The sequence below is a fragment of the Nyctereutes procyonoides genome, unplaced genomic scaffold, assembly GCF_905146905.1.
Source record: "Nyctereutes procyonoides isolate TBG_1078 unplaced genomic scaffold, NYPRO_anot_genome, whole genome shotgun sequence".
Taxonomy (NCBI): domain Eukaryota; kingdom Metazoa; phylum Chordata; class Mammalia; order Carnivora; family Canidae; genus Nyctereutes; species Nyctereutes procyonoides.
Window position 1 is genome coordinate 18,844,144 of NW_026575043.1, and position 26,578 is coordinate 18,870,721.

The 26,578-nt window shown below is 43.8% G+C and overlaps 1 protein-coding gene across 3 annotated transcripts in view; it reads right to left on the reverse strand.

The window, feature by feature from the left end:
• DSP (desmoplakin) overlaps window positions 1-26,361 on the reverse strand; it is a 45,566-nt gene extending 19,205 nt beyond the window's left edge. For all 3 annotated transcript variants that reach the window (XM_055323182.1, XM_055323181.1, XM_055323179.1), the window contains exons 1-11: window positions 26,005-26,361; window positions 13,902-14,004; window positions 11,813-11,961; window positions 10,917-11,091; window positions 6,543-6,671; window positions 5,542-5,592; window positions 4,058-4,219; window positions 2,982-3,086; window positions 1,816-1,911; window positions 1,375-1,500; window positions 890-1,042 (exon numbers count right to left, since the gene is read on the reverse strand). In XM_055323182.1, the coding sequence (XP_055179157.1) occupies window positions 890-1,042; window positions 1,375-1,500; window positions 1,816-1,911; window positions 2,982-3,086; window positions 4,058-4,219; window positions 5,542-5,592; window positions 6,543-6,671; window positions 10,917-11,091; window positions 11,813-11,961; window positions 13,902-14,004; window positions 26,005-26,204 (1,449 nt within the window). In that variant the 5' untranslated portion in view covers window positions 26,205-26,361. The remainder of the gene's footprint in view (window positions 1-889; window positions 1,043-1,374; window positions 1,501-1,815; window positions 1,912-2,981; window positions 3,087-4,057; window positions 4,220-5,541; window positions 5,593-6,542; window positions 6,672-10,916; window positions 11,092-11,812; window positions 11,962-13,901; window positions 14,005-26,004) is intronic.
• Between the last annotated feature and the right edge of the window lie 217 nt (window positions 26,362-26,578).

Consider the following 26,578-nt stretch of genomic DNA (forward strand, 5'->3'; position numbering starts at 1 on the left):
TTACATATTTCAATCTCTACTTCAATTTATTTCTCCTCCCCATGCAAGTTCTTAAAACATTTCTTTTGCCAGAATAAATTCCACTGTTTTATAACATTTATCTAAGCAACTAATCATATTTCTTAAATCCTCCATAATTTTTATAAGAAATCAGAGCGTGGGAATTACATAAATAATCAGTAAAAACAAGTCATCTTTCCATATGAATGCTTGTATTTACCAGAGCCCACAGAACTGATGTGGTCAGTTACTGGAGAAAATCTGCAATGATGTTCACTTCACATGTGGCATAATGGTCACATTTCTCATTTCTTTTATGTCAAAAATTTAAAGATCTTTCAAGAAATTTAAAGATTTTAAAACTTAAGATTTAAAGGCTAACATTTTGCATATTACAAGAAAAGAAGTATTAAGACTTAAAATGAATAGTTTAGGGTCACCTGGGTGGTTCAGTTGGTTGAGTGTCTCCCTTCAGCTCAGGTCATGATCTCAGGGTCCTGGGATCTAGCCCCACGCCCACTACCTGGGGAGCTTCACTCTCTCCCTCTGCCTCTTCCCCTCCCTTCCACTCCTGTTCTCTCAAATAAATAAATAAATAAATAAATAAATAAAATCTTTACCAATAAATAAAATAAAATAAAATAAAATAAATAAAATAAAATAAAATGAATAGTCTATAAATTAACTGCTGTCCTAATTATTGAAAACTCTGATAGAACTCAGAACAAAACTGCTATATTTTCATAGCTTGCTGCTTTGTGTATGAAAGAAAGACATTCACCATGCTACTTACTGAAAGCTGAATTAAACTCTGCTCCCTCTATTGGCAAAAATCTCTATGTAAAGAAAGGGAAAACTTTTGTATCATTCTGAATAACTGAGTGCACACCTGGTCTTGTTTGTAGTCACAGAGAGCCCTGAGAATGATGGGTTTGTTGCTTCTATAGTCTGGGTTCCGAGGTTTCAGCTGCACGATCTTCTTAGACTTGTTTACCAAGTTCTGTACCTGACGTTTGTATTCGAGGATTTTCTCTCGTTCTTTCTGCAATTGCAAATAGGATCATACTTTCATCACATAGATACTCTGTGAATTTCAGATAAGAACTGCAGGTGACATTAATATAGCTGCTATGACATGACAAACTAGATATTGCTACAGTAGCAAGTGCTCTAAAAAGCTACAAATTCCTCTATCTGCAGGATCTTTGGGGACCTTCCATAATGAGCCACTTAGGAAGCTACAAAGCCATGAATTAAGTGGACAGGAAAGAATATCATTGAAAAGACTATGTCGATTGAATTTGAAGTATGCTTTTCCAAAGGAACTTTTGTTAAATTAACAGTATTCTTTCTGTTTTTGTTTTGTGATGATACCTCCAGCTCCTTGATCTGTTCCAGCAGGCGCTGCAAGGGCATGTTCTTATCACAAGGGTACTTCTTTCTGATGGAGTCCTGAAGGCCCTTCAGATAGGCTTCAGTTGACTGGGCCTCTTCAAAAAACTATAAAGATGAGCATGATCACATGTTAATGGGAAGGAATTCAGTAAGCAGCAGCATCTAGTACTTCCATGTCAAGGACTATCTTCTCGAAGTCTATTTAGTAGGTGGCTAAAGAAACGGTATTAACTTATGTGACAGCAGGAGATATCTGAGTAACTGGTTACCAGGCTACAATCTATGCTCCTCTAAACTAAAAGCCAATAAATAGTACTCATAAAATATTTTGAAGATTGTTTCCAGTGCTTTTTAAAATACATTCAAAAAATAAGGTATTAAGACCTAAACGACAATTAAATTACTACAAAGCATAAAAACCTGAAAGTAGGCTGCATTTTCTTTGAGGTGAACGTCAATGCATTTGGTGATCTGAAGAATCCAGCTCCACTGCGTCTGAAGAGTATCCATATAGGCCTGAAGCAAGAAAACATTAGCTGTTCGTTGATAAATATGTGAGCCAGAGTGAAAGCTATGAAACATTTTTTCTCGAATACCAAATCAAGCAAAGATTTTTCTAAAAAATGAAAATAGATTTCCCAGTGGGAAAATGGTAGAGATTAAACTTTAAAACCAGTTTTAGCAAATAGATACCATTAGGAGTATTAGTCAAAATATGCACTCAAATGGCATAGCTACTGACCAATCAGGATTAGAATAGACACTGGGGGTAGCACTGGAGCAAGACCCCTCCACTGCACCCTGATCCTATATAGCTGCTAGATGATGCGAAAGTCCGAGGAACCCCTACAGAGGGCTTGAGGGTCTTAAGGCAGGGACTCTCACCAACTGATATGAAAATACTTGTCTTTTTGGGATCCCTGGGTGGCGCAGCGGTTTGGCGCCTGCCTTTGGCCCAGGGCGCGATCCTGGAGACCCAGGATCGAATCCCACGTCGGGCTCCCGGTGCATGGAGCCTGCTTCTCCCTCTGCCTGTGTCTCCGCCTCTCTCTCTCTCTCTCTCTCTCTCTCTCTCTCTCTCTCTATCATAAATAAATAAAAATTAAAAAAAAAGAAAAGAAAATACTTGTCTTTTTAACAAACAGTATGGCCAAACCAGTTGATGTCATACCAGCTGATGCCAGCCTTGAGTACAGCCCATAGATGGCAGCCTAGGACAAAGGTCAGCAAGCCATAACCCAAGGGCCACATCTGGCCCACTACCTGAGTTTATAAATAAAGTTTTATTGGAACACAGCCATGCTCATTCACTTACATATTGTTAGGGTTACTTTCACACTATAATGGCAGAGTTAAGTAATTTCAACAGAAGCCAAATGGTCTGCAAGCCTAAAATATTTATTGTTTGGTCCCTTCCAGAAAAGCTTGCCAATACCAACTGCCAGCCTTAGGTGTTGATACCAAAATATATAAAATAAGCTTGTCATGGCTTTATGATATATAAGAATCATTCATCTGTATAGTCTTACTTTATAAGAAGTTCCCCTTTTTTTCTCCAATAAAAGTATAAATCTTAGGAAGCCTACCTCAATTTTGTCTGAAGCCGGATGCTGATTGAGGACAAGTTGGTCACTTTCTTGTTTAAGCTTATTGAGCTCTTTTTCCTTAACTTCCAGTTGGCTCATGCGTATCTATAAATGAAAGGAAAGCAAACCCTTCAGAGCAAGTCACCATTAGTCTTCCAGCACTGCTGCCACATTTAAGGGAAGCTGGAACACAAAGCTACGTTGTGCAAATGAACGACGTCAAAGAATCGTGTTACGGTTTCCTCAAGAGGCATAGCATTTTTAAGACCAAAAAGGATGGGCAGCCCGGGTGGCTCAGTGGTTTGGCGCTGCGTTCGGCCCAGGGCATGATCCTGGAGACCGGGGATTGAGTCCCACGTCGGGCTCCCTGCATGGAGCCTGCTTCTCCCTCTGCCTGTGTCTCTGCCTCTTTCTCTCTCTCTCTCTCTCTCTCTCTCTCTCTCTGTCTCATGAATAAACATTTTTTTTTTAAAAAAAAAGACCAAAAAGGATGTCTGAAATCATCCCATACATGGCAGAGGCCACACTGGTGACATTTCTTATCCAAATCCACACAGGTAAAGTGACAGCAACAACTAATGCTGCAATTTTCTAATTCTAGGTTTTAATCCACCATCTTACTGTACTACACACTCTGGGATATCTGAATGCATAATTCTGGCCCTATCTACTCTGTTCCAGGATGTTAAGCAATGCATTGCCCTCTGAAGTCACCAAAAGGGGCACCTGGATGGCTCAGTGGTCGAGCTTCTGCCTTTGGCTCAGGTCATGACCCCGGGGTCCTGGGACCGAGTCCCACATCAGACTCTCCATGGAAAGCCTGCTTCTCCCTCTGTCTATGTCTCTGCCTCTCAATCTCTCTGTCTCTCATAAATAAATGAATAAAATCTTTTAAAAATAATAATAATAATAAATAAATAAAGTCACTGAAAATATTCAGAAAGAAATGGGTCTTCGTGACCATTTCAACAGAGGCTGAATTACAAGTAGCTAAGTAATTGCAAGGCCATTCATCCCCACCTCGGAGCCCTCCCATGCGAGAGCCCCACATCCACAATCAGGAGAGGCAAGCTTACGGAGAAGGCCTCCTGCTTCTGGGCAATGTTGGTGTTGCGGTCACTCCAATCATAGAGCAGCTCCTCTTCCTCACAGTCATTGATCCACATGATCTCTCGGGACGTGGCCTGGATGATGTTCTGCAGCTGTCGTAGGTGATCCATCCTCTCAAAGGATGCTTTCTGCACAGGAAGTTCAAAAGTAGCATTAGGATAAAGCAATGCACGTTAATGGTGTTCTCTGCAGATTCTATATATAAATCTGTGTGGTCCCTTTTACATAAATTGATCAATCACACAATCAAGAAAATGTTCACTGACTACCTAGTCTGTAAAAGACCCATCCAAACTTACAATGAACAAGGGAACAATTTTAGATTCAATGGAATAGCCTAGTTCAAAAGGGTCTTGATTCAGACACTGATGTTTGGGTTCATTAATTAGTTTCAGACTACAAAGGGAAAAATGGAATCTTAAAAAGATAAATCAAGCTTTCTTGCCCTCTTCCACAACCCAAAAATTCAAGGTACCATTAGTCACATCCCAGATGTAAGAGGACAATTGTGTCACTGCTAGCCACATTATTTAAAAAAGGGAATCACTGCCAGGGTCCCTGGGTGGCTGAGTCAGTTGAGTGTCCAACTCTTGGTTTCGGCTGGGATCATGATCTCAGAGTCCTGGGATTAAGCCCTGAGTTGGGCTCTGCACTCAGCAGGGAGTCTGCTTGAGGATTCTCTCTCTTTCCCCCTCTACTGCTTCCCAAATCAGGCTCTCTCTGTGTCCCTCTTTAAAATAAATAAATAGGGGCGCCTGGGTGGCTAAGTCGGTTAAGTGTCACGATCATGCTCAGATCATGATCCCAGGGTGCTGGGATCTAGTCCCACATCAGGGGTCCCTGCTCACTGAGAAGCTTGCTTCTCCTACCTCTTCCTCTGCCTGCCATTCCCCCTGCTGTACTCTCCCTCTCTGTCAGATAAATAAATAAAATCTTTAAATAAATAAATGAACAAGTAAGTAAGGATCACTGCCAACGAGAAAATATTGAAAAGGTGAAGATAGGGTGACAAAAACAGGCCAAAAAAATGCCAATAGCTCTTCTTATCAGACAAGTGAATTGATTCCTACTTTGTCATAAAATGGTGATAATGGTCTAAGAAACCTCTACCTAGGGAATCAAGTCTTATTTCTGCTTATACTCCCTAGATCACAATTCACAAGTGGAAAAGCTTTATTTCTTTAACTACAAGTATTTAATAAGTGCCATCAACATGACACTCAACTTACAAATAGAACAGCACCGGGTACTGCCTTCAGGAAAAAATCATCTAACACTCAACTCACTTCTACAGGAAACCCAGCAGTAGAAATGAAGGTAGCACCTACAGGCCTTAAATATATTTCCAGGTGCTCCCACGGTCATTAGGTGCCTCAAGCCCAGGCATTCTCCATTTTTTTTACAACAGAACTGAACTGAACACAGAGACATCAGCAATAAATCAGCTCACCAGCAGGTTTTCATACTCCTCTTCCAACTGGTAGATCGCAGATTTCTCACGCTAGAAGACGACAAACGGCAAGTAATTATTTAACTCTCCTTGTGGGTTTGTATACAAACAACAGTCCTTCTAAATCTCCTTTTTATCAGATAATGACTTCAGATCATTCCATAGAAAGAAGTATTTGCTCTATAAAATCTTTTTCCCACAGCAACCTTTTCCCAGTTGGATTTAAAGGCAAACCCCCCACTGGTCTGGTGGTGCCATCCCCACAAAGTAAAGAAAAGGGCTTATCACTGTCACTTAAAGACTCACTTGTTAAAAAATGTCAAGTTTGACAATACAATTTAGGACTCCCTAGGTCTTAGAGAAAAGAGGGAGAAATGTGGTCAGATACTCAGGTGGACAAAAATAAAGGGAGCAAAAAAGGCAGAAGAAGTGAGGCTATCTCTGGTTTAAGGAAAAAATGTAAGGGATTTAAAAGCACGGAGATCTAGGGGGAACCAGGCACTTAAAATCAGGTGATTATTTCAGGCTGTAATTCTTAATTCAGCTTCAAGCCAGACCTTTCAGCAAAAAAAAAAAGGGGGGGGGGGGCCAGGAAGAGACACAATTTCCCTTACTAGAAATACATTTAATTAGCACATAGGAAAGGGTTCGCCAAGCACACAAAACTCTGTTGTGCTTTCTCTATTTGAAGAGATGTTCTGCTTTCAGAAAAAAAGAAATAAAAAAACCTACCATTCCTCAAAATATTCACCTTCAAATTACACACAAATCCATACTGTATGTACCCTTTGCGTTTCGTTCCCCTCCGGGGTGAACACAATCTCTACTGGGTCTATCTGAGTCCACTTCCTCATTTATGAAATGGGATTTTTAGAAATTTCCAGTCTGTTGGAGAAGAAATCTTAGGCTAACGTTTCAGACAAAAACACCCAGGATTGAGTAACTACATAATCCTTTAGTATACTTTTTCAAGACTCTAAAAATAAAACATTTCAAAGTACCAGGTCAGCCTTGATTTTGTCCAGTTGCCAGCGATAGTCCCCGATGGAATTGTGGATGCTCCTGTGGCTGTTGATGTGCTGCTCCACGGAGGCCAGGTCCACGCCCCAGGCCACCATGTCCATCTCCGCCTGCCAAGGGAAAGTGTGCCCTTCATTTCTGGTCCTTTGCAACTGATTCACCTTACCCCCAGCATCAGGGGTCAGAGCAGCAAGGGACATACATAGCTTCCATTCAGATAAAACTGAAGATGTAGATATTCAATATTTTCAAAGCCAAAAAAATTTTGTAAAGGCTTGGGATTCTCAAACTGCGAACAGAGCTTGCCCAATCTGTCCCACAACTTGTTGGACACCAGCTCAGCACGGCCGAGGAGAGATGATACAGGAATGAGATCCTTGAAAGCTAGATCATGTCCACTGAAGAAAAAATAAAATCTACCTGTGAACATTCAAGTGATATGTGTGTGTGTAGAACAGATGTGCGTATCTAAATGACACAATGTTAGAAATTACTAATAGAAGTTTCTATATTATTTTAATCTATTTTAATAGATTTTAGATTTTTTAGAACAATTTTAGGTTCACAGCAAAATTGAGCAGAAAATACAGAGTTCCCATATACCCCTTGCCCTACACACACACAGCCTCTTCTACCAATATCTCATATCAGGGTGGCATATTTATTACAATCAATGAATCAACACTGACATATCTCAATCACTCAAAGTCTATATATGCATGTAGTTTCACTCTTGCTGTTGTACATTCCATGGGTTTTTTTTTATTTTTTTTTATTTATGATAGTCACATGAGAGAGAGAGAGAGAGGCAGAGACATAGGCAGAGGGAGAAGCAGGCTCCATGCACCGGGAGCCCGACATGGGATTCGATCCCAGGTCTCCAGGATCACGCCCTGGGCCAAAGGCAGGCGCTAAACCATTGCGCCACCCAGGGATCCCCCATTCCATGGGTTTTATATTTAATTTTGAAAGGCAAAGTGATACACAAAAATGAGATCTTTCCCCCCAAGATATTATAGTATGTGCTCAGAAAACAGATGGATACCAACTGAGCAAGCTGAGAGTCTTCAGAATAGATACCCAGGAACCCTACACAGCCCACTGATCAGTTTTTGACGCATCGCAAAAATGTGTATCAAGAAGAATAAAGTATAAGCTCACAGAGAAGTGCAGAACTTCATGGTCATTCTCACTGGCGTGACTCAACCACTCTAAATCCTTTCGCACTGAATCCACAAACTATATTCAGTCATTTTAAACTGTGCATCATAAAGAGCCCATTAAGCTCAGTCATGTACTATGTCCCAAGCTAAACAGCTGACCTAAACCTATCTCTCATTGTTTATTTCTTTAAATTGTTTTGATTCCCATAACTGTTGACTCTTTAAATTCAGCATTTGCCATGACCTTTCAGGATGCCAAACTCCCAATGGCCCATTTCAAAGAGGAGTTACTAACACAACATACTCAAAGCTCGTTGCAATTCATGTTGGCAATATGAAGGGAGTGGATTTATGTCAGCTCTTTAAAAAAAATTAAATCTGACTTTCTAATTTGAGTCTCCCCTACCTCCAATTTAAGAATGCCACCCAATAAGAATCACCCATTCTAGTCCACCAGCCTATTATCTCATCTTTCTTTTGCATGAGCTCATGTAAATTTCCAAATCACCTGTGTCATCTCTTAGAGCTGCCAAGGGCAAACATTCCAGTCTGGTGTTGCAGCAAGAACATAACACACATTGTTCTAAGCCACATCCATGTTCTAATACACTTGGCGGGCCTTCAGAAAGGGGAGCCATTTCAGTCAGATCACCTAGGACTTTGACCTTTCCCTGGACTGGCTTCGGCTTTAAAGCAAAAACAGGTGAGCGCACTGGGACGTTAATGAGATGAGCCTGACCAGGCTCCCATGCATGCCCCTCATTACCAGCCAGGTGTATAGTATCTGACCTGTGCATCAGCAGAAACACAAATCAGGGAAACAAAACAAAAAACCTGGCACAGGAGATGTGTGACTGCCTACTGATTAGTGGCTGGGGACGGTGCTCCCTTATCAGCTGGCCGGGCCAGCAGCTCAGTCTCTGGGGAGTGAGAAAGAATGCAGGCTATGCTTGGGGGAAGAAGGATAAGAAGAAAAGGGCCCCAGAGAATCCCAGAGCAAACAGGCAGTTAAGTGATAAAACTACTTTTAATTCCTCTGGAACCCTGGAGGCCAGCTGATCTGAAGGGCATTGCTCATCAACTGCACCTATTAAAACATAAACACAGAACTGAGATGATCCACGAGATAATGCCACTCTCCAAAACTTAAAAATGCTGAGCCTCCGAGACCTAGGGTTCTCACCAAGCTACACTCAACGTGAATGCAGAAAATGACCAATTAAGAGCTGTCATTTTCTATAACTGTCATACTAAGAAATGAAAAGATTTGATGTTTCGTAAGTAATTTGGTTCAAAGGTTGTCTCACCTACCATCGCTTAAGATGTAGTTCAAGCCCTATCAGCTCTGCTGAGCCTGCTTTTCAGGGCTCCTTTCCAGAGACTGGAGCACCACCCCCCATCCCTCCCCCCTGCAGCCCTAGCTGAGCAGGATTTTATTGCAGCTCAAATGCCATTAACCCCACACTGCTCTGGACAGAAATGTGGCATGTGGGGGTACATGTCTCGTTCCCTTCGATCATACTCATTGTCAGGACTACAAAACATTACTTCTGAACACACTTTCTGCTAGGGTGCCAATACATATAAAAAGCTCAAGAAATATGTGTTCCAAGATCAAAAGAAAATCTGAAAACACGCCAACAGGACTGTACTTTAGGTTTCTGGGATTATAACTTTCTCCTCTATAAGCCCCACCTTCTCTAACAGTATTGTACGGTCTTTATATTAAGTGGAAGAAAGCTGACTGAACACACGGACAGACCCATAAGCCCTCACCACTTAGGAAAGAACACATACAAACAATTTTAAGTGGTTGAGAAACTTTAGAACCATTGCTCAACTGGTCCAACAAGCAATAAAACCAATACTTCTCACAAGCACAACCACATGGCATCACAAATGATGTCTGCACAACTTATCAATCTAACATACCCACCTTCTCAAGAGAAGGATGGCTCATGAACACCAGGTTTTCATTATACATTTCCCATCTATGTGATTATGGCATATTTCTAATGCCACCTGTTCATTAGAGGGCATAATGACCACATAAAACAAAACAGTCATTAGCACTGGAAAACACTTTGTAGAAACCACAGTTGTGGGGAAAGGCTCAGCATATACTTTGGTCACCATTATTTCACTCCCCTCCCACAGCTGCGACGTAATGATTGCACAAGAAGAACTGATACCTCAAAAATATAAGGTAAGCAGCCAATGAGCCCAAACCAGAATATCCAGTTTTACTGTGTTTCCAGCTGCTCTGATTTAACATTTTAAATGAACATCCACAACATTTGTTTTTTAAGTACCTGTCAGTAACACAGCTGAGGTCATTTACTAGAAAAATAAAATATTTTAGCCCATCGACTCCAACACATTTTCAGGTTGTGAATGATAAGGGCTAGATATTCAAAATCTACTAATTCAATTATACCGGCTAAATGTTACCTGTGCCATAAGTTGTGACTAGTAAACAATGAGGCTGATTCCCTAAGCCATAAAAGGAAACGGGGAAAAAAAAAAACTGTATGAAGTTTTATATGAATATTTTTATATGAATATATATTCATATTATTTTATATGAATATATATTTTTTTTATGAAGCCTACAATTTAAAGTGTGTATGAGGTGGGGTGCCTGGGTGCTCAGTGGGTGAAGAGTCTGCCTTCTGCTCAGGTCATTATCCCAGGGTCCTAGAATCGAGCCCCATGTCAGACTCCCCACTCAATGGGGAATCTGCTTCTCCTTCTCCCTCTGCCACTCCCCCTGCTTGTGCTCTTTCTCTCTCAAATAAATAATTAAAATCTTTTAAAAAATAAAGTATATATGAGGTAGGGCGCCTGGGTGGCTCAGTCGGTTAGGCATCTGAGACTCTGGCTTAGATCACGACCTCAGGGTCATGAGATTAAGCCCCACATCGGGCTCCACACTGGGCAGAGAGCCTGCTTAGGATTCTCTCTCCCTTCCCTCCCTAACTTGCTTGCAAGCACGCACACTCTCTAAAATATAAAAGATAAAAAATAAATTGTATAGTAGGAAAATATGGAAAACATCAAGTTTCTGCTGCTAGCTGAGGCCCCAGACCACTCTTTGGCCAAACCACTGGGGCTGACCCTGCCACATTCTATACACCTGCGCCACTTGGGCTTGGAACATTTGAGAACCAACCTCATCTGGAAGGCGCTTACCCTCTGCTGCCTCATCCACCCCAGACATTCGCTGGTGAGGCGCTTGGTGAATTCATCCCACCCGGAGCCACTCTGACAGGTGTACCCTCCGCCACCCTTGGAGCTGGCCCTTCGGACTCGAGGGACGCTGATGGCTTTATAAAGAGCTCGCATTTGCTCCTGGAGCTGAAGCAGTCTGAAAAGAAAGGAAAACAATCACACCGTGGCAGGAAAACAGCCTCTGACCACACGTTCTGGGCAAACGTCCGCCTTTCTGAGTCTCCTTTGTTGTCAGTACAGAGGTCACAAATGTTTTATTTGAAGAATTCTTTTCCTTATCACATGACTTGAATCTCCATCACATACACATGTCTCAGCATTATGATGCTCAGAGCCTGAAACATCACAGAAAGCGTACCTGGCTTGGCCTAACCTGATAGCACCTTCTGCTTCCCCTTGAGTTGCACCCTGGGCATCTGCCTCGTAACCTGGGCCCCAGGTACGGTGACAGCAAAATCAAAACTACCTGCCTCCACTTTAAACTGCTCTCTGACTCTACAAGTCTCATTTTTATATGCGTGAAACTGAGCTCGGCTTGGTATTGGACTCTTGAAAGTCAAATGCTGCGCCAGAGGCTGTTGCTGCTCCCAAATGGAGGTCCGGTTAACATCTTATGATAAATTCAATCCTTCGAGTCTTTTCAAGGCAGCTTTGTGATTCCCCATAAAATGGAGGCAGTGAGTTTAGTCCATCAGTACACAGTAGCTACAAAATACCAAGTAAAGCGAGCCCTCGCTCTGGAAGAGCTGTGCTTCCTTCAAGGGAAGACCAGGCCGTGGGATGGAGCCTAAGTGGGTGTTATGACCTTCTTCTCCATGAGGCCTGCCTGCATTTGTGCTCAGTGGTAAAGAAGATACCTTTTCTGATAAGCATCACAGGGCTGGCCCATCTGTCGCATCTCTCTGATCAAGCTATCGGTAATTTCCATCTGATCATTGGCCTGGGCAAAACATTCATCCAATTCTCTGCTCCGAGACAGCTGTATTCCATCTCCATATTTCAGCTCCTACGTGAAAGAAACATGTGGGGAGAATGCTTCACTTGTGTTAATGCTGGAGAGAAAAGCTTCACTTTTGTTAATGGAAGCAAAAGCTTCCGCTGTGAACTTAAAACAGTCTAAGTTTCCATTTTGCATGTGACTGGAAAAAAATTCCTAACTGGAAATTACCTTATGAATTTGAGACAGAGAGGTTAATACAGGAGGACTCATGAAGCAAAATTTGTGGACTGTATTTTAAATTTTTACTAGGCTTTTAAAAGTATATTTACAGGACACTGTCCTTTCCCGTCCTTCAATGTGTTAAACGCTTTCATATTTACAAAGAACCTTCAAAGAATGGGAATTGCACAGGAGTAAGAACACTGTTCTTATAGGAACACAGCTTTTCAGTTCTTAAAAAGGAAGCTAGCTAATTCATTGCATTGGGGCAATTTCCTGCTTCTGATGATGCATTACCCTTATGTGAGATGTCACTTTTGGGGAAAGCTAGGTGATGGATGATGGGCACACGGGAGGGCTCTGCATTATTTTTACAACTTCTTGTGAGTCTATAATTATTTCAAAATTAAAAATTGTTTTAGAAATGGAAACCTTCTTTCCATTGCATTGTCGATGCAAAAGACTGCTGCTTCGGGGCCATATAGGAGCTTGCTCTAGAATTTTACATTTGCCGCTTTAATTGGGCTTCAGCCAAATGAACTTTCTCTTAACAGAAATGGTCGCAAATACGCTATATTTCCCTGACATTATTACACTTCAATGCGTGGAAGTAAAACTACACTGAGAACATGATGCCATGTAAATTTTTAGAACCACATGTAAAACGTTTCCATAGCCACTACAAATCGTGTCCAGATCTGGGGTATGCATGTGTTCGATATTAACTTGCTGGAGCCTCCCATTTTGCTTTATGGAAGGGAATCACAGCTCTGTGATGAGGAGTAGGTTTCTAAACAAAGACTTGGTATGACCAGAACTAGAACCAAGCTAGTTTGCTGAGCCCCAAATATCCTTTTATATAGACTAAAGTGAAGTTATTTTTTTAACTGGGTAAAATAAACCAGAACCCACCCCAATCTGTAATATTGAGAAATTAGAACAGTAAGATATTCTCTAAACAGAACACATAAAATTCACTTGGCTAAAATCCCTCCTTTATATTTAACGGGGACTTTGTGATGGGCCAGATTCCAGGTTTAACTCCTACATCACTGTCAGCATCTAGGAGCCTGGCACCTAAGGCTTTTGTGGGGAGATACAATAAATCAGGGGAAAGAGATAAAAGGCACTTATGGCCCCACCATTCTCTAGTCTGTTTTTAGTAACCCCAGAGCAAAGGTGAATGCTAGCTACAGTATTTTAAAATAAACACTTGACACATGGAACAACCCAACATCCATGATTTCTAAGCCTGTTTCAATGAGAACCTAAGCTAATATCCAGGAACATCACAGGGCTTTCATAAACGTTACCACCATTTTTCCTCAATTTTCAATTGCATATTTTTTCTTTCTTTTCTTTTGTATGTGTATGTGTATTTCTCAAACATTGTTCTCACAATACGTTAATTTTTCCTGAAAAAAAAAAAAAAACCCAAACTTCTTAAATTCATGGTGTACATCACAATCCAGGGACATTAACCTGCATCTCTAGGAAGAGAAAGCATTACAACAGTTACACAAATAACAATAAATGAGGGGTTGTTGCAAATCCAAAAGGGGGAGGCAATCTGTCGTGTCACATTTCTTGGGAAAAAACTATGTGATAACTGGTTCTCATTGTTAAACCAACATTACAAATAGGTTAAGAAGATATATATCCCCTCTCTAGTCCATTTCTAAACCGTTAAGAATACGAAGGATGGTAGTGAATGAGGAAGCACAGGTCAGGACAGTAAGTCTACGCTAACTGGGAACAAGTCACATGTGGACGACCCTCCAGCTCACCGGCTGCACGATCAGCTCTGCCCGCATCAGACAATCCGAGCAGTTCTGTAGAAGTTCCTGGATGGTGTTCTGGTTCTGGTGCCTGGACATCGTACCGGTTTGACTGAGGAAGCAAACACAAAAAAACAGACATGAGATTTTTTTCCCCTGCCAATTTGGAAATAATTTCAACCTTTCAGAAAAGTTGCAAAAATGCAACAAGCACACAAAGGTCCTGTAGGCCTTTCACCCAGATTCCCCGTTAACATGTTTGCTTTATCCCCCTCTCCTTCCCCTCTCTGTATGTGTATGTATATGTAGACTTGGCTGGACTATTTGAAAATAATCATAAACTTTTACACCAAAATATTTCAGCATCTGTTTCCTAAGAATGAAGACATCCGATGGTATAATCGGTACAATTATCAAAATCAGGACATTTAAAACTGATTGAATACCGTTTTCTAATCGATAGACCATATTCCAATTTTACTAATTAGCCTGATAATGTCCTTTACAGCAAATTTGTTTTTTCCAGGTCCAAGATCCAACCCACAAATATTCCCTTAAGTTGTAAAAACACGTTTCGAGCAGCTTATCTATCACCTTTCCTGCTTCATCTCACAATAATCGACAATGTGGGCTATCTGCACAATTCCTCCAAAGGAAAAACCTCAAGGAATCCGACCCAGAACATCAAAGTTTCACTGGCGAGTCTGGCTGCAGAAAACAGTAGGAGGCGCAAAAAGAGCTCATTCTACAAAAATATCTTCTGCAATCACAGTACAAGAATGATAGAGAAATACGGTGTCAGGAAATTGATGGGAAATGTAAACAACTTGATAGCAAAAGCAAGCCACTTTTCCTTTCAGGATGACCCTAAGGAATATTTTTCTCTACAACGATAATGTAGAGAAATGTACATCTCAAACGAAACACTTTTTTTTTTTAGAAAAGATTTATTTGAAAGAGAGAGAGAGAGAGAGACGGACGGACGCCTGGGTGGTTAAGTGTCTGCCTTTGGTTCAGGGCATGATCCTGGGGTCCTGGGACCTGCTTCTCCCTCTGCCTGTGTCTCTGCCTTTATGTGTCTGTTATGAATAAATACAATCTTAAAAGAGAGAGAGAGAGAGAGCACGCGCACAACCAGGGGGAGCAGCAGAGAAAGGGAGAAGGAGGCTCCCGCTGAGCAGGGAACCTGATGTGGCGCTCCTTCCCAGGACCCTGGGGGATCATGACCTGAGCCGAAGGCAGAGGGGGAACCCACCGAGCCACTCAGGCACCCCGAAACACGATCCTGATAGATGAATGGCAAAAACCTTAAAAAAAAGGTGGTAGATATGGATGTTTCATGTTTTAAAGAAAGAGACTGCAAGAATTTAACATGCTCCAGATAGAAGTAAAAAGAGCAATAATAAATTAATAATTTAAAAAAATCTTACTTGTTAATTTGCCAAGATACATTATGTCACAGCACGGCCTCCTATAGCTTAGTTCAAGAGAGACTTCAGACATGTTAAATTCTTGTCTAATGTTCAGGAAAAGGCCCCCTGAATGCACTCCAACAAGCCTGAGTTCATCACAGGGCTCCAGAACCACCCAGGCCCCTTCAGCCAGGGCCGGCCTGTGCACCTGCACATAAAACTGATGCCTCTTTCACATACTGGGCTTTTTCTTATGCGTGCAGGTACCTGCGTGTGGGGATGGGATTGGGCGGGGGGGGGGTCCTGTGTGTGCTGTAAAGAAACATTTTTACTGTTTTTTAAAAAAGGGAGGGCAGTTGCAAAACCCAGGCTATATGATGCACAGATGGGGTGAAATCGCAAGAAATTTCTCCCACGGGGGCTGATTCTGCATCTCTTCACACTGGGGAAGCACCAACTTCCTCTGCCACCTCTCTGCAGTTGCTCCCTGGAAGCGAGGCTCCTCAACAAGCCAGCACTAGCTGATGTTTGTGGGTGAAGAATCATGCTTTCCCTGGGAACCACTCCCGGATGATGACACGGCTCCCGGGGCAGGCCTAGGCAAAGTGCCGCCCGAACTGCCCACCTCCCAAAACCAGCACACCCCACCCCCTCACCCTCCTGAATGCAATCTTCTCTTCCTTCCACGCAGAATTATACAGGAAATCTGGCACATTAGATCGCTGAGATGTAAGCAGGGCTGCCTCAGTTGTCAAAACTTGTACAAAATTCCAATAGACTTAGAATCACAGAAAAGAAATTTAAGAGACAAAGGAAAAAAATGAGGATATGGGTAAGGAGTTAGGAAGGCCCCGTGGAATTATATTTGTTTTCTTTCTGGAAGGAGGATGAAAGTAGCTTTGTTCTGAAACCCTCAGCGATTGTTTTCAGCAATCTGGTTCAGAGAGTGAGTCCCACAAAGAAAGCCAGTCCCCAGTAATTAAATGAAAGGGCTACCTCTTAGTGTGATGGAAAGTCAGAGTCCCTTTAATGATTTAATAACGGGCTGTTGTAAAAAGTATCACAAACTGAGCTGGAAGACAGAGCTGAGAGGGGAAACTGGGTGGAGGGTATGTGAAAACTCTCCAGTAGCTTTGCAACTTTTCTGTTAATGTGAAATTATTCCAAACTAAAAATATATTAAAAAAAAAAAAAGCAAGGAGGCCAACTGAGCTATGAATGAATGGACCAAAGTGTACATACGAGTCTTTTTAAAAGTGAGTTTATGACACTAAACTCTAAGTTGATTGGACAACAAAATATAAAACTCACCAGCTTCTTTTATTTTTATTTATTTATTTATTTACCAGCTTCTTTTAAACCAGCTATTAGAGTAGTGACATGACACAGAAATGAACTGTATCCAGCAAAAAAGGAGGTGAGGAAGTTAAATAGTGGCTTAAAATACTGGTGGACTTTCTACATTTCCCCCCCTCCTACTTTTAGAAGACATTTGTCCAGAGACAGTTGACCTCTCTATAAATTTAGATGCCACCTTAACTGCTTCCTCTCCCATATGTACATCTGAACTTAAACAAAACAAAAACCAGGTAATTGCATATGTTGCTAACAATTCTAAAAAGAATTCTTGATGCTTCACTAAAGGACTTGCCTATGATCACCACACATGCTCTAGATATCCACTAAAACCCTATATGTGTTGCTTGGCAATTAGGTGAACAGATCAACAATGGAACAGGAAAGAGAAATGCACAAAAATCGAGGCTTTTTAAGGGTCAAAAAAAAAAGGAGAAAGGTAAATGTGAGAAAACAATGCAATGAAGAATCTTTGGTCTTGCTATTTGTCTACAGGAAAACAGGCTCTGATGAACCAGATTCCATCCTACACACAACTTCTCAAGACTTCACCTGGTTCTTAAAGCAAGATCTGTGCATCCCAACTTTCATCTTGAAGAGCCTCACTTCAGTCTGAGGTCTGGCTAAGTAAGAATGACCTTGGGAAACAGGGCTATGTAAGAAAGGGAACCAGGTGTAGGCTTTTTCTAATAGGTCGGTGCACCTGTAAAGCAAGACAGAGGAAGGGAGACTCAGGCCCACTGACATTTGGTGACTGCGGGGAAAGAGAACCCACTTTCACGTTCAGTTTGCTCCTCTTTGGCCCAAGGGAAGATCCAGCATAGAAATGGTTGTACGTAAATCAAGGAGGAAGTACAGGCAAAAAGACTGTGACTCATGGAGTCTGTCCAGCGTCACACACTCACCCTTGTGCAGCTCATGACAGCCAGGAGAGCTGGCTTCAGGGAATGTGTGTGTGTGTGTGTGTGTGTGTGTGTGTGTGTGTGTGTGTGTGTGTGTGTGTGTGTTTGAATGCTGTGTGCCATTCAAAACTTTTTAAGTCAAATGACATTTTTTTATCGACCACATAACGATTATAGAACTTTTGTTTGTATCAGGAATTTCTAGACCTTGGTTTTTCTCATCTGTTGGGTTAGGTGATACCTAAGATTTCTTTAGCTCACTCTTCTGTAACTCTGTCTCGTGAAACTACCCAATTCATTCCTATGGAGAATACTACAAACATCTGTTCTGTCTAATGGCAACGAAATTTCCTCTCCAGTTCATCGGGTGACTGGGAAATGCAAGATTCTATCAGAGGTGAAGAAAGAATTTTCAAATAAATGTACACATTTAGGAAGCATAGAAAGATTTTTAAAACCCTTGGCCTCAAAGAACTTTTCAATAGTCACACCTATCAGTGTGCGAGTGCAGAGATTTTAAACCGCGGTGGGAATTGAACTAACAAGCTCAAAGTTCAATTTTTAAATCCCATTTCAGTGGCACGGAAGATGAAAAATGTCATGGGAACAACAACAACAACAAAAAAGCCCACAAGGAAACAAAACTCTCTTGGGTCAAGTCTATCAAAAAAATCTTGACTTCTAAACTAAAATGAATAGCTGTCCTTGAAAAAAATAATATTTGTCCTCAAAAGTTTTTCACCTTTCTGAAATTCTGGGTGTTATCTTCAAACTTACAAAGGCAAATGATTCATACTACAAAGAACCTGCCTGCACAAACATTTTTTTTTAATTCATTCTAAGACTTGTTTAAACAAGTAATGGCTCTAACAGTTTACATAAAGATCCTTTCAACAATGGCTAAAAGGAAAACGCGTTCTGGATTTTAATTCAAATTTTAAGAACAGAGCACACGAATATATCAACAATGTTAGAGAGCTTTCTGTTGTATTTTAGTACTGCCAAATAAGTCTTTTTTTAAAAAAAAATAAGACTTCAAAATTACTGTTTTAAGATATTAGTTTAACACCTATTGCCAAAAATATTATTGGGAAAAAATATAAAACCAATATTTTGAACAGAGGCATGCAGCATTACAAGGTAAAACATTTTTTTTCTAATGCTTACACTTTTTGTTTTTAAAAGTCATTTTAGGGCAGCCTGGGTGGCTCAGCGGTTTAGCGCTGCCTTCAGCCCAGGGCGTGATCCTGGAGACCCAGGATCGAGTCCCATGTCTCACTGCATGGAGCCTGCTTTTCCCTCTGCCTCTCTCTCTCTCTCTCTCTCTCTCTCTCTCTCTCCGTCTCTCATGAATAAATAAAATCTTTTTAAAAAGTCATTTTATAATAATCTGTACTGGTCATTACACAGGTGGCCCATGCCAACAAATTCTGCATTTCTTTTTGTGAATATAGTTTCTCTCCTATTGGATTCCTTCTTTATTTCCACCCCCCCCCTTTCTCCCCCCACCATCTTTATCTTTTGCCTTTTTTTTGTTCATTCCACCAACACAGGATCCTGAAAGGGTACCAGCAATGTCTCTTTGTGTATTCAGGTTCATAGAATAATGGCCTTAGAAAAGCTCGATAAATATTTGTTGGAAATTAAAATGACATGATGCATTAATGTTGATCTTAAGGCCTATTTGCTTAGCTCTTAATAATTTTCAAAGCATTTTAACATATACTATTTTGAGTTTCTTTAAAGAATCTTAAGCAAAAAGGGGGAAAAGTAATTGTTCTTACTTTTTCATTTAAGGGTAATCTCATACCTCCAAGAAACACCAAACACTACACATTCGTGGAAACGTCAAATATCCATCCTTTGGAAGTCACAGACCAAATGCTGCCTCCTCTGGAGCTCACTGTGTTCATTCACACCTCTGCCCTCATTCTGTGCTATTACTCACACACCTGTCTATCCCACTCCTGGAGAGCAAAGTCCTACATCTAAGTCACCCATGACCCCTACAAGCACGTACCAACCCAGTTTCGCATACAGAAGAAGGTACTTAATGCATGATGGTTTGGTTTAGTAAAGGTGAAGGAAAACAAAGGTAAATAAAAGACTGGTCCAAGGCTATACAACCCCCATCCCCATCTCATTACCCGGATTTCCAAAGCCAAGTCAGGTAGTGTACTTGTTGTGTACCCTTACCCACCCCCCATTCCCACCCTGAAAATGTGCAAATAGGGTTTCTTTTCTATTAAGTTTTAGAAAGGGAGCCTCCTCTGAGCTTCTGTTTTTCTCCTTACCCCGGGGTTTTGGAAAAAGCCTCTAATAAAAGCTCCACTTCCTTCCCATGTTTATTATTTTCACACTGCTTTCGGTGGATGGAAGCACATTGTGGGGCAAACGGATCCCATACCATGGACTTCATAAACACTTTGAGGCCAAGTAGACTAAGAGTCCATTCCCTGCTCAGCCACTTCTGCTTGTATAGCCTGGGACTTTGAGCAAATGACTTAGATACACGGTGCCTGGAGTTTCTCCATCTGTAACAGGTAGGAACACACCCACCTCCTGGGGTTGACAGAAAGCTTAGGAGGAGCCAAGAAGATCTGCAAAGGCCCGCAGAATTCCCAATTCCCACCGCTGCTAGGATAGGATTCTCAGATTTCAGTTATATTTTTCATTTTGTGTTTTTGGTCTCAGTGAATCATTCTGAACTTAGCCCAAGGATGTTTTGCATCAAATTAGGATGGGGTGAGAAGGAAAAAAAAAAAAAAAAGATGAAAAAGAAGAAATGGATTAGGTGTTAAATGTGAGGCATTTCAGAGGTTCCCAAAAATTATTACAAGACCTGGAAATAACAGTCTGAGGCGATTCAAAGAGTGACACATTTTAAGAGCACGAAAGAAACTTAAGAAAGGGAGAAGAAAATTCAGGAAAGGATGCGTTCTTTTCCTTCATTAACTGGGGATGACACATGCATACGTGCTCCTTATGGTTTTCCCTATGGAAAAACCTCCATTCATTCTAAGGCCTAAAAAAAAAAAAAAAATAAAGTGATTTACAGGTTATCTGGTTATTTATGAAGAAGCCAGCTCCTTTTTAACTTTTTCAGGTGCCAGATGAAGCAAGGGATGTTAGGCTCGCAGGTCCAAAAGTTTAATTCCAGGGGCATCTGGCTGGCTCAGCTGGAAGTACTGGGGATCTTGACCTTGGGGTAGTGAGTCTGAGCCCCATGTTGGGTATAGATATTACTAAAAAAATAAATAAATAAACTTGAAAAAAACACAAATATATAAAACGGATTTTTTAAAATGGAACTTGGGCCTAATTGCTAAAGCATCATCATTTTCATGAAATGTAGATTTCACATTCGTGAGGTCCTTGCAGGTCCTCAACAGGTCCAGTCCCAGGTGCTGGTGATAAGATGTAAATCGTCGGGCTGCACTAACATTTTGCAGGATGCTGCCTCAAAGGAGAAGAGTCTCAGGGTCTTCAGGGCGGTGCCTTCAGTATCAGAACCACACCTATCACTTCCCATGAAGCGAAAGAGAAAAGTGAAGGGTAGGGCAGTGCCCTGAGCACCTGGTCTCCAGACTGAAGCACTCCTTCTAGAACCTCCTCGTCCGGAAAGACTGGTTGGCTAAGGAGTGAGACTCCCCAAGTCACACCCAAGCTCGCCTGTGCTCCACCCTAAGCAGTCAGCTCTGAGGCATCAAGGGGCATCAGCAGCGTTTTTCCTCTTTCCCAAGATATTTTCAGTCACCTGAACAGTGATGAAACTCTGCCCATATTTAGAGGAAAAAACTCACTGCTGTTGAAAGCTGTTGTGTAGATCTGACCGACATGAGTTGGCTCAATGCGGCATCATACTGTGTTTTTGCCTAAGCAGATGGAAACCCTACTGGAGCATTAACCAAAGAATACGACGGTTATGCAATAAATATTTCACAGGAATGCAACCGACTGGAAGAGTTTATAAGCACAAGAGATGAATTCTAATAACCAAGGTGTGATCTGGTCTCGATCCACTGTAGTATACTGGATTCAAAGGTAGCTCAACCAACTAACTATCTGTGTGACCTAAGCCAAGTCATTAAGCGACCACTTTAACCTCAGTTTTCTATTTGTAAAATGGGAAGTTTGTCGAGGCTTCAGGTAACAACGTGCGTAAGATACCAGGCGCATCACAGGTGTTTGCCAGGTAATGGCAACTCTTATTAGCCACCAATCTGGTATTTTTATAAAATAGGTAACTTACTCAAAGTTAATAACCATGTTAAGTGTTATCTGCCATAGATTAAGCTAAACTGAATCTCACTCTGCAATCGCTTCCCAGAAAAATATTTAGAAGATCCATGCTGTGAGTCACTCGACTCCAAGCCTGCTTTCTCAGACTCTCCCTTGGCCCTGCCCGTCCAGCTCTCAGCTGCAGCTGCCAGTCTACCTGGCCCCATCTACTTTCCTGTCCCAAGGCTAGGCCACCACCCTCAGACTTTCATCACCTCTCTCCTTCACTGCGTGATTGCTTCCTGAAGTCAACTCCCTCCCCTTCATGCCACCCTGCACACTGCTGCCACAGAAACAGGCCCACAGCTCACTAGGACAGTCTTATGTCCCTGCTCCTTCAAGGCAGGAGACTCTCCCTGGCTACGGTGAAAACCTGCACTGGCTCCCCTCTGCCTATGCACACTCCCCAGCACGGAGTCAAGGTGTCCCAGGCTCTGGCCCTTCGTCCGTATGTCTTACTGCTTCCCACTTACAGCAAAGGCTCAGAAAGGAGACTGCGCTAAGGGCCTTGAACCTGCTCCCGGGTTTGTCACCTCCCAGACTTTTCTCATACTTCCCTCCCCCTGGAATGCTCCTCTGCTCACCCATCTTTACCAGCTGAAACACTCGCAACTCTAATTCAGCACCACTTTCTTTATAAAATCTCACTAGTGCCTTGGCTATACAGATGTTATTTTTTTGGAAGCCTTTGAGTCATTGGTACCCTCCTGTCTATTATCCTTTTGTATTATACTGTTTGTTTTCCTTTAAAGACCTAGGTTCCTTTCAAGAAGTCTGTATTTTCACCTTTGACTCACCTAACACACAGCAGATGTCTAGTATTTGCTGAATGAATGAATGAATGAATGAGTGGACTTGAGATACTTTCATTGTTTAAGTACAGGACTGTCCAATCTGCTGCAAAAAGATACATGGTCTAGAGGCACAGGCTGACAAGAGGGCAGAGGTGAGTAGCCCTGGATAATCCCATCAACGTAGCCATGACTAGACTATGAGATTTAGGGCAAGTCTTACTCGACTTATCTCCAAAGTGGAAGAATGAGGCTTCTGTACACCTTTGCTCTCTCTACAGCTCTGAAATTCAATGCAAATAGATGTGGGTAGCTCTTGCTAAGAAGCTTCTTTTTAAAAGGTAGTTTACAAAAAAAAAAAAAAAAGGCTTCATTGTAAAAGATGGTTTACAACAAACTTTGTATCAAGTAGAGATCACATGTATTTTGGTTTTGAAATCATGAGTTCTGGAGAAAAGTAAGCATTAATTTTATAACCACATATTTCTGAAGCTTAATGACTGTATTTGGCTTCTAATCCTCCTACAATATCCACACTTTGATCAGTGAAAGATCCAACTGTAGGACTCTCACTTGGCCACCGAATTTCACTACAGATTTGTCATTTCTTTTAACCACAGGAACAAGGCTATGGTAGTTCTGCCTTAGTTGAAAACCCATATTCATAGAACATCCTATACAAGCAATATCCACAGTTTAAATTTTCAACAGTGTTATCTCTTACATCATCAAGCATGTAACATTTACCAAACTTTAAAGTATTAAGTAAAGCAAAAGAAATGAAAACAGCTGTGATCGCATGCAGCCTAAAATAAAGAAAACATGAAAGACAGGTGGGCAGGGAAGGAGGGAGAACCATCAACGGAATAAAATAAGGTCTTCAGAACTGGCAAGTGTTATTCATGTAAAACGCAGATGCAGGAAGATGTTTTTAAATCATCTTAAAAAGCAAATTAAAATTTGAGCTCTTTACACACTCAAATTATATTTAGGGAAAGGTTAAATACAAACACTAATTATTTCAAATCCCGATTATTTAAAAAAAATCAGACAACAAAGTGGCAGTTTTTTAAATAAACAAGCTTAAATTCAACCGGTTTTTGTGCTTTAGAAACAAACAAAAAACTCTTTATTTAGAAAAACTTTTGGCCAGAAAAGCACTTATTAGGTTCTTAATCCTCATTCAGAGGGCAGTGGAGTCAGAGATGGCATCCCACTTCTTCAAAGTAACCTGCCCTGAGACGACAAATCCCTCTGCACAAAACCATGCAAAAACACCAGAAAGAAAAGTGTGGGTTCAAGCCCCGTCTCTCTCTATAGTCAGTCATCGTTTTTAAAATGCAGAAATCAGCAGTTGCAGGCAATTTTTTGTGTGTGCTAATTTTCTAATTCCAGAAGATTCCGACAGCACCAGTGGTCCGGCAGGAGTGCTAGGAGAATCCCCATTCCCGGATCAAGAAAGAACGGCCCCACGCTGACTCCAGCCCCCAAGCAAGACTCCCTGCGGCCTAGGTCAACATCAAAGCAAAGAAACACCAGACCCCCCAAATTACAAACCTCAGTCTGTTTTCCCTTCCTAGCGAGATGTAAAACTTGACATATTCATCAACAGGTTTTTGGTCGGAAATACAGAATGCAAGAAATAATGCTCTGGGGCAACACTGCGCCTCCTCAAAATTTAGTGTTTCAGTGAAGAATCGTCAAAAACCATGTATTTGTACTCAATTCGTTAGCTGATATAGTAATTTCATTACAAATTCACCTCCCCAGGAGGCCGAGGGAGTGAAATATTCCATTAACAGTATTTGTTAATAATTGTTGTCAACCTAAAAAAAATCAGGACTCTAGATAAACAGAATCATAGTTTAAAAGAAAAATACTAAATAAATAAATAAATAAATAAATAAATAAATAAATAAATAAATAAATAAATAAATAAAAAGAAAACACTTGATTCACAAAATGCCAGAAAAAAAATTGCTGCTGACGATTCCTTGCAAAATCCTGACCTAGGTATAAACGTGTGGGCTAAAGGAAGGTGCTTCCCAAGTACAAAAAGTCTAGGAGGGGAGATTAAAACTAGATTTAATTGGTTGGCCAAGTTCTAAAAAACAGAGAGAAAGAGAGAAACCAATTGTCAAGATGCTGGGGGAAAGGAAAAGAAGAACATCAATACACCGAGGCCGGACACAGGTCTTAACTTGAGTCGTCGCTGCCTTCAAAAAGTGCTGGGAAAACAAAAAAACTCCTGGAGCGTGTTCAGGTGGCTCCTCCCCAGCCTCAGGCCACAAGGCAGGGTGAGTGACTTTCCGGAAGGCGGGGCGCAGGGGGGCAGGGGGCGGGCAGGGCGCAGGGGGCTGGCGGGGGCCGGGGGGGGGGGCGCGGCCCGCGGGCTGTCCCGGCTCCCGTGGGCTCCCCGCGTGCAGCCCCGCGCCCGAGGACCTGCAGCCTCACGGTTGCCCCCCATCCTCCCAAGTGACCCCGGCGATCGGGCGCCAGGAGGCCCCGGAGGCGCAGACCCTGCGCGCATCCCGGGGCCCCCCACGGGGCACCTGGACCCGGACAGGCCCCCGGCGTCCCGCGCCCGCCCTCGGCCACCAAGACACCGAGGCCCTTCCTTCTGGGCTGTTTCTAAAGGAGGGAACAAAGGGCGCAGGCGCTGGGCCCCGGGGCGCCCGAGAGCCGCGGTGCAGCGGGACCTTGGGGACCCGCGCGTCCCGGCGGAGCGCGAGCCGCCCTGGGGGTCGCGGGGAGGCCGAGGCGGGGCCCTCTGGGGCCGGGAGCCCGCGCCGCCGACGCGCCCCGCGGGGCGGGGGGGCGGGGTGGTCTCGGGCTGAGCCCCCAGCGGCGGAGGCGCCCCGAGGCCGAGCCTGGCTGCAGGACAGGCCGGAGCCCGCGCTCCTTGGCTGTCGCGCTTCTGGGTACAGCTCCCCCGACCTCGCACCTGCGGCCGGGATGCCCGGGGGCCCGGGCGCGCGGGGCGCAGAGCCGGAGGGGGCGACCCCGCGGGCAGCCGGCCCCGTGCGCCCCTCGCGCCCCTCGCCGGCCAACCCCCACCCGGCTGCAGGCAGGGCCCCGCCCCCGACCTCGCACCTGCGGCCGGGACAAAGAAAGGGGTGCCAGGCGGGGCCGGGCGCGCGGGGGCGGGGTGCCCGGCGGGAGGCGGCGGCCCCGCGGCAGCCGGCCCCGTGCGCCCCTCGCCGGCTGCAGGCAGGGCCCCGCTCGCGCCCCCGCTCGCAGCGCGGGCCCCGGGGTGCAGGACCCGCGGCCGCCGCCCCCGCGCAGGCACGGAGCGCCCCCAGGAGCCGGCTGGCCGCGGTCCCTCCGACGTGGCGGGGCTCGGGCGCCCCTGGCCGCGGCCGGTACCCACCAGTAGCCGTCCGAGGTCTGGTCGGTGACGGTGCAGCGCCGGGAGTAGTACATCCTGCCGGTGCCCCCGCCGCCGCCGCCGCCGCCGCCGCCGCCGCCGCCGCCGCAGGTCGCCTCGTAGCGCAGGTCGGGGCCGGACTCGGCGCGGGTCATGCGGCCCAGCGTGTTGATCCGCGGGTGGGAGCCGCCGTTGCAGCTCATGTCGGCGGGCGCTCGCAGCGGGCTCAGCGCCGCGGCATAGGCGAGGCGGGGCGGGCTGGGAGAAGGCGCAGGGCGCGCAGGGAGAGGCCCCGCCGGGACGGGGCGCGGGGGCGCAGCAGGAGCGGAGCGGAGCGGAGCGGAGCCGAGCTGGGGCTCCGAGGGCGGCGAGGGCGCACGGGAGCCGGCGGCGGTGCGGGTCGGTGGCGGCGCGCGTCTGCTCCCCGCTGGCACCCGGCGCCCGGCCACACCTGGCGGGTTTCTTCCCGGGGCGGGGTGCGGCCTCCCCGCCCCGCGCGGGTGTCGCCGACGCGCCCGGGCCGCCCCTCCCCACCTGCGCCCGCGCGCGGCTCCGCCCTGCGCCCCGAGGCCGGGGG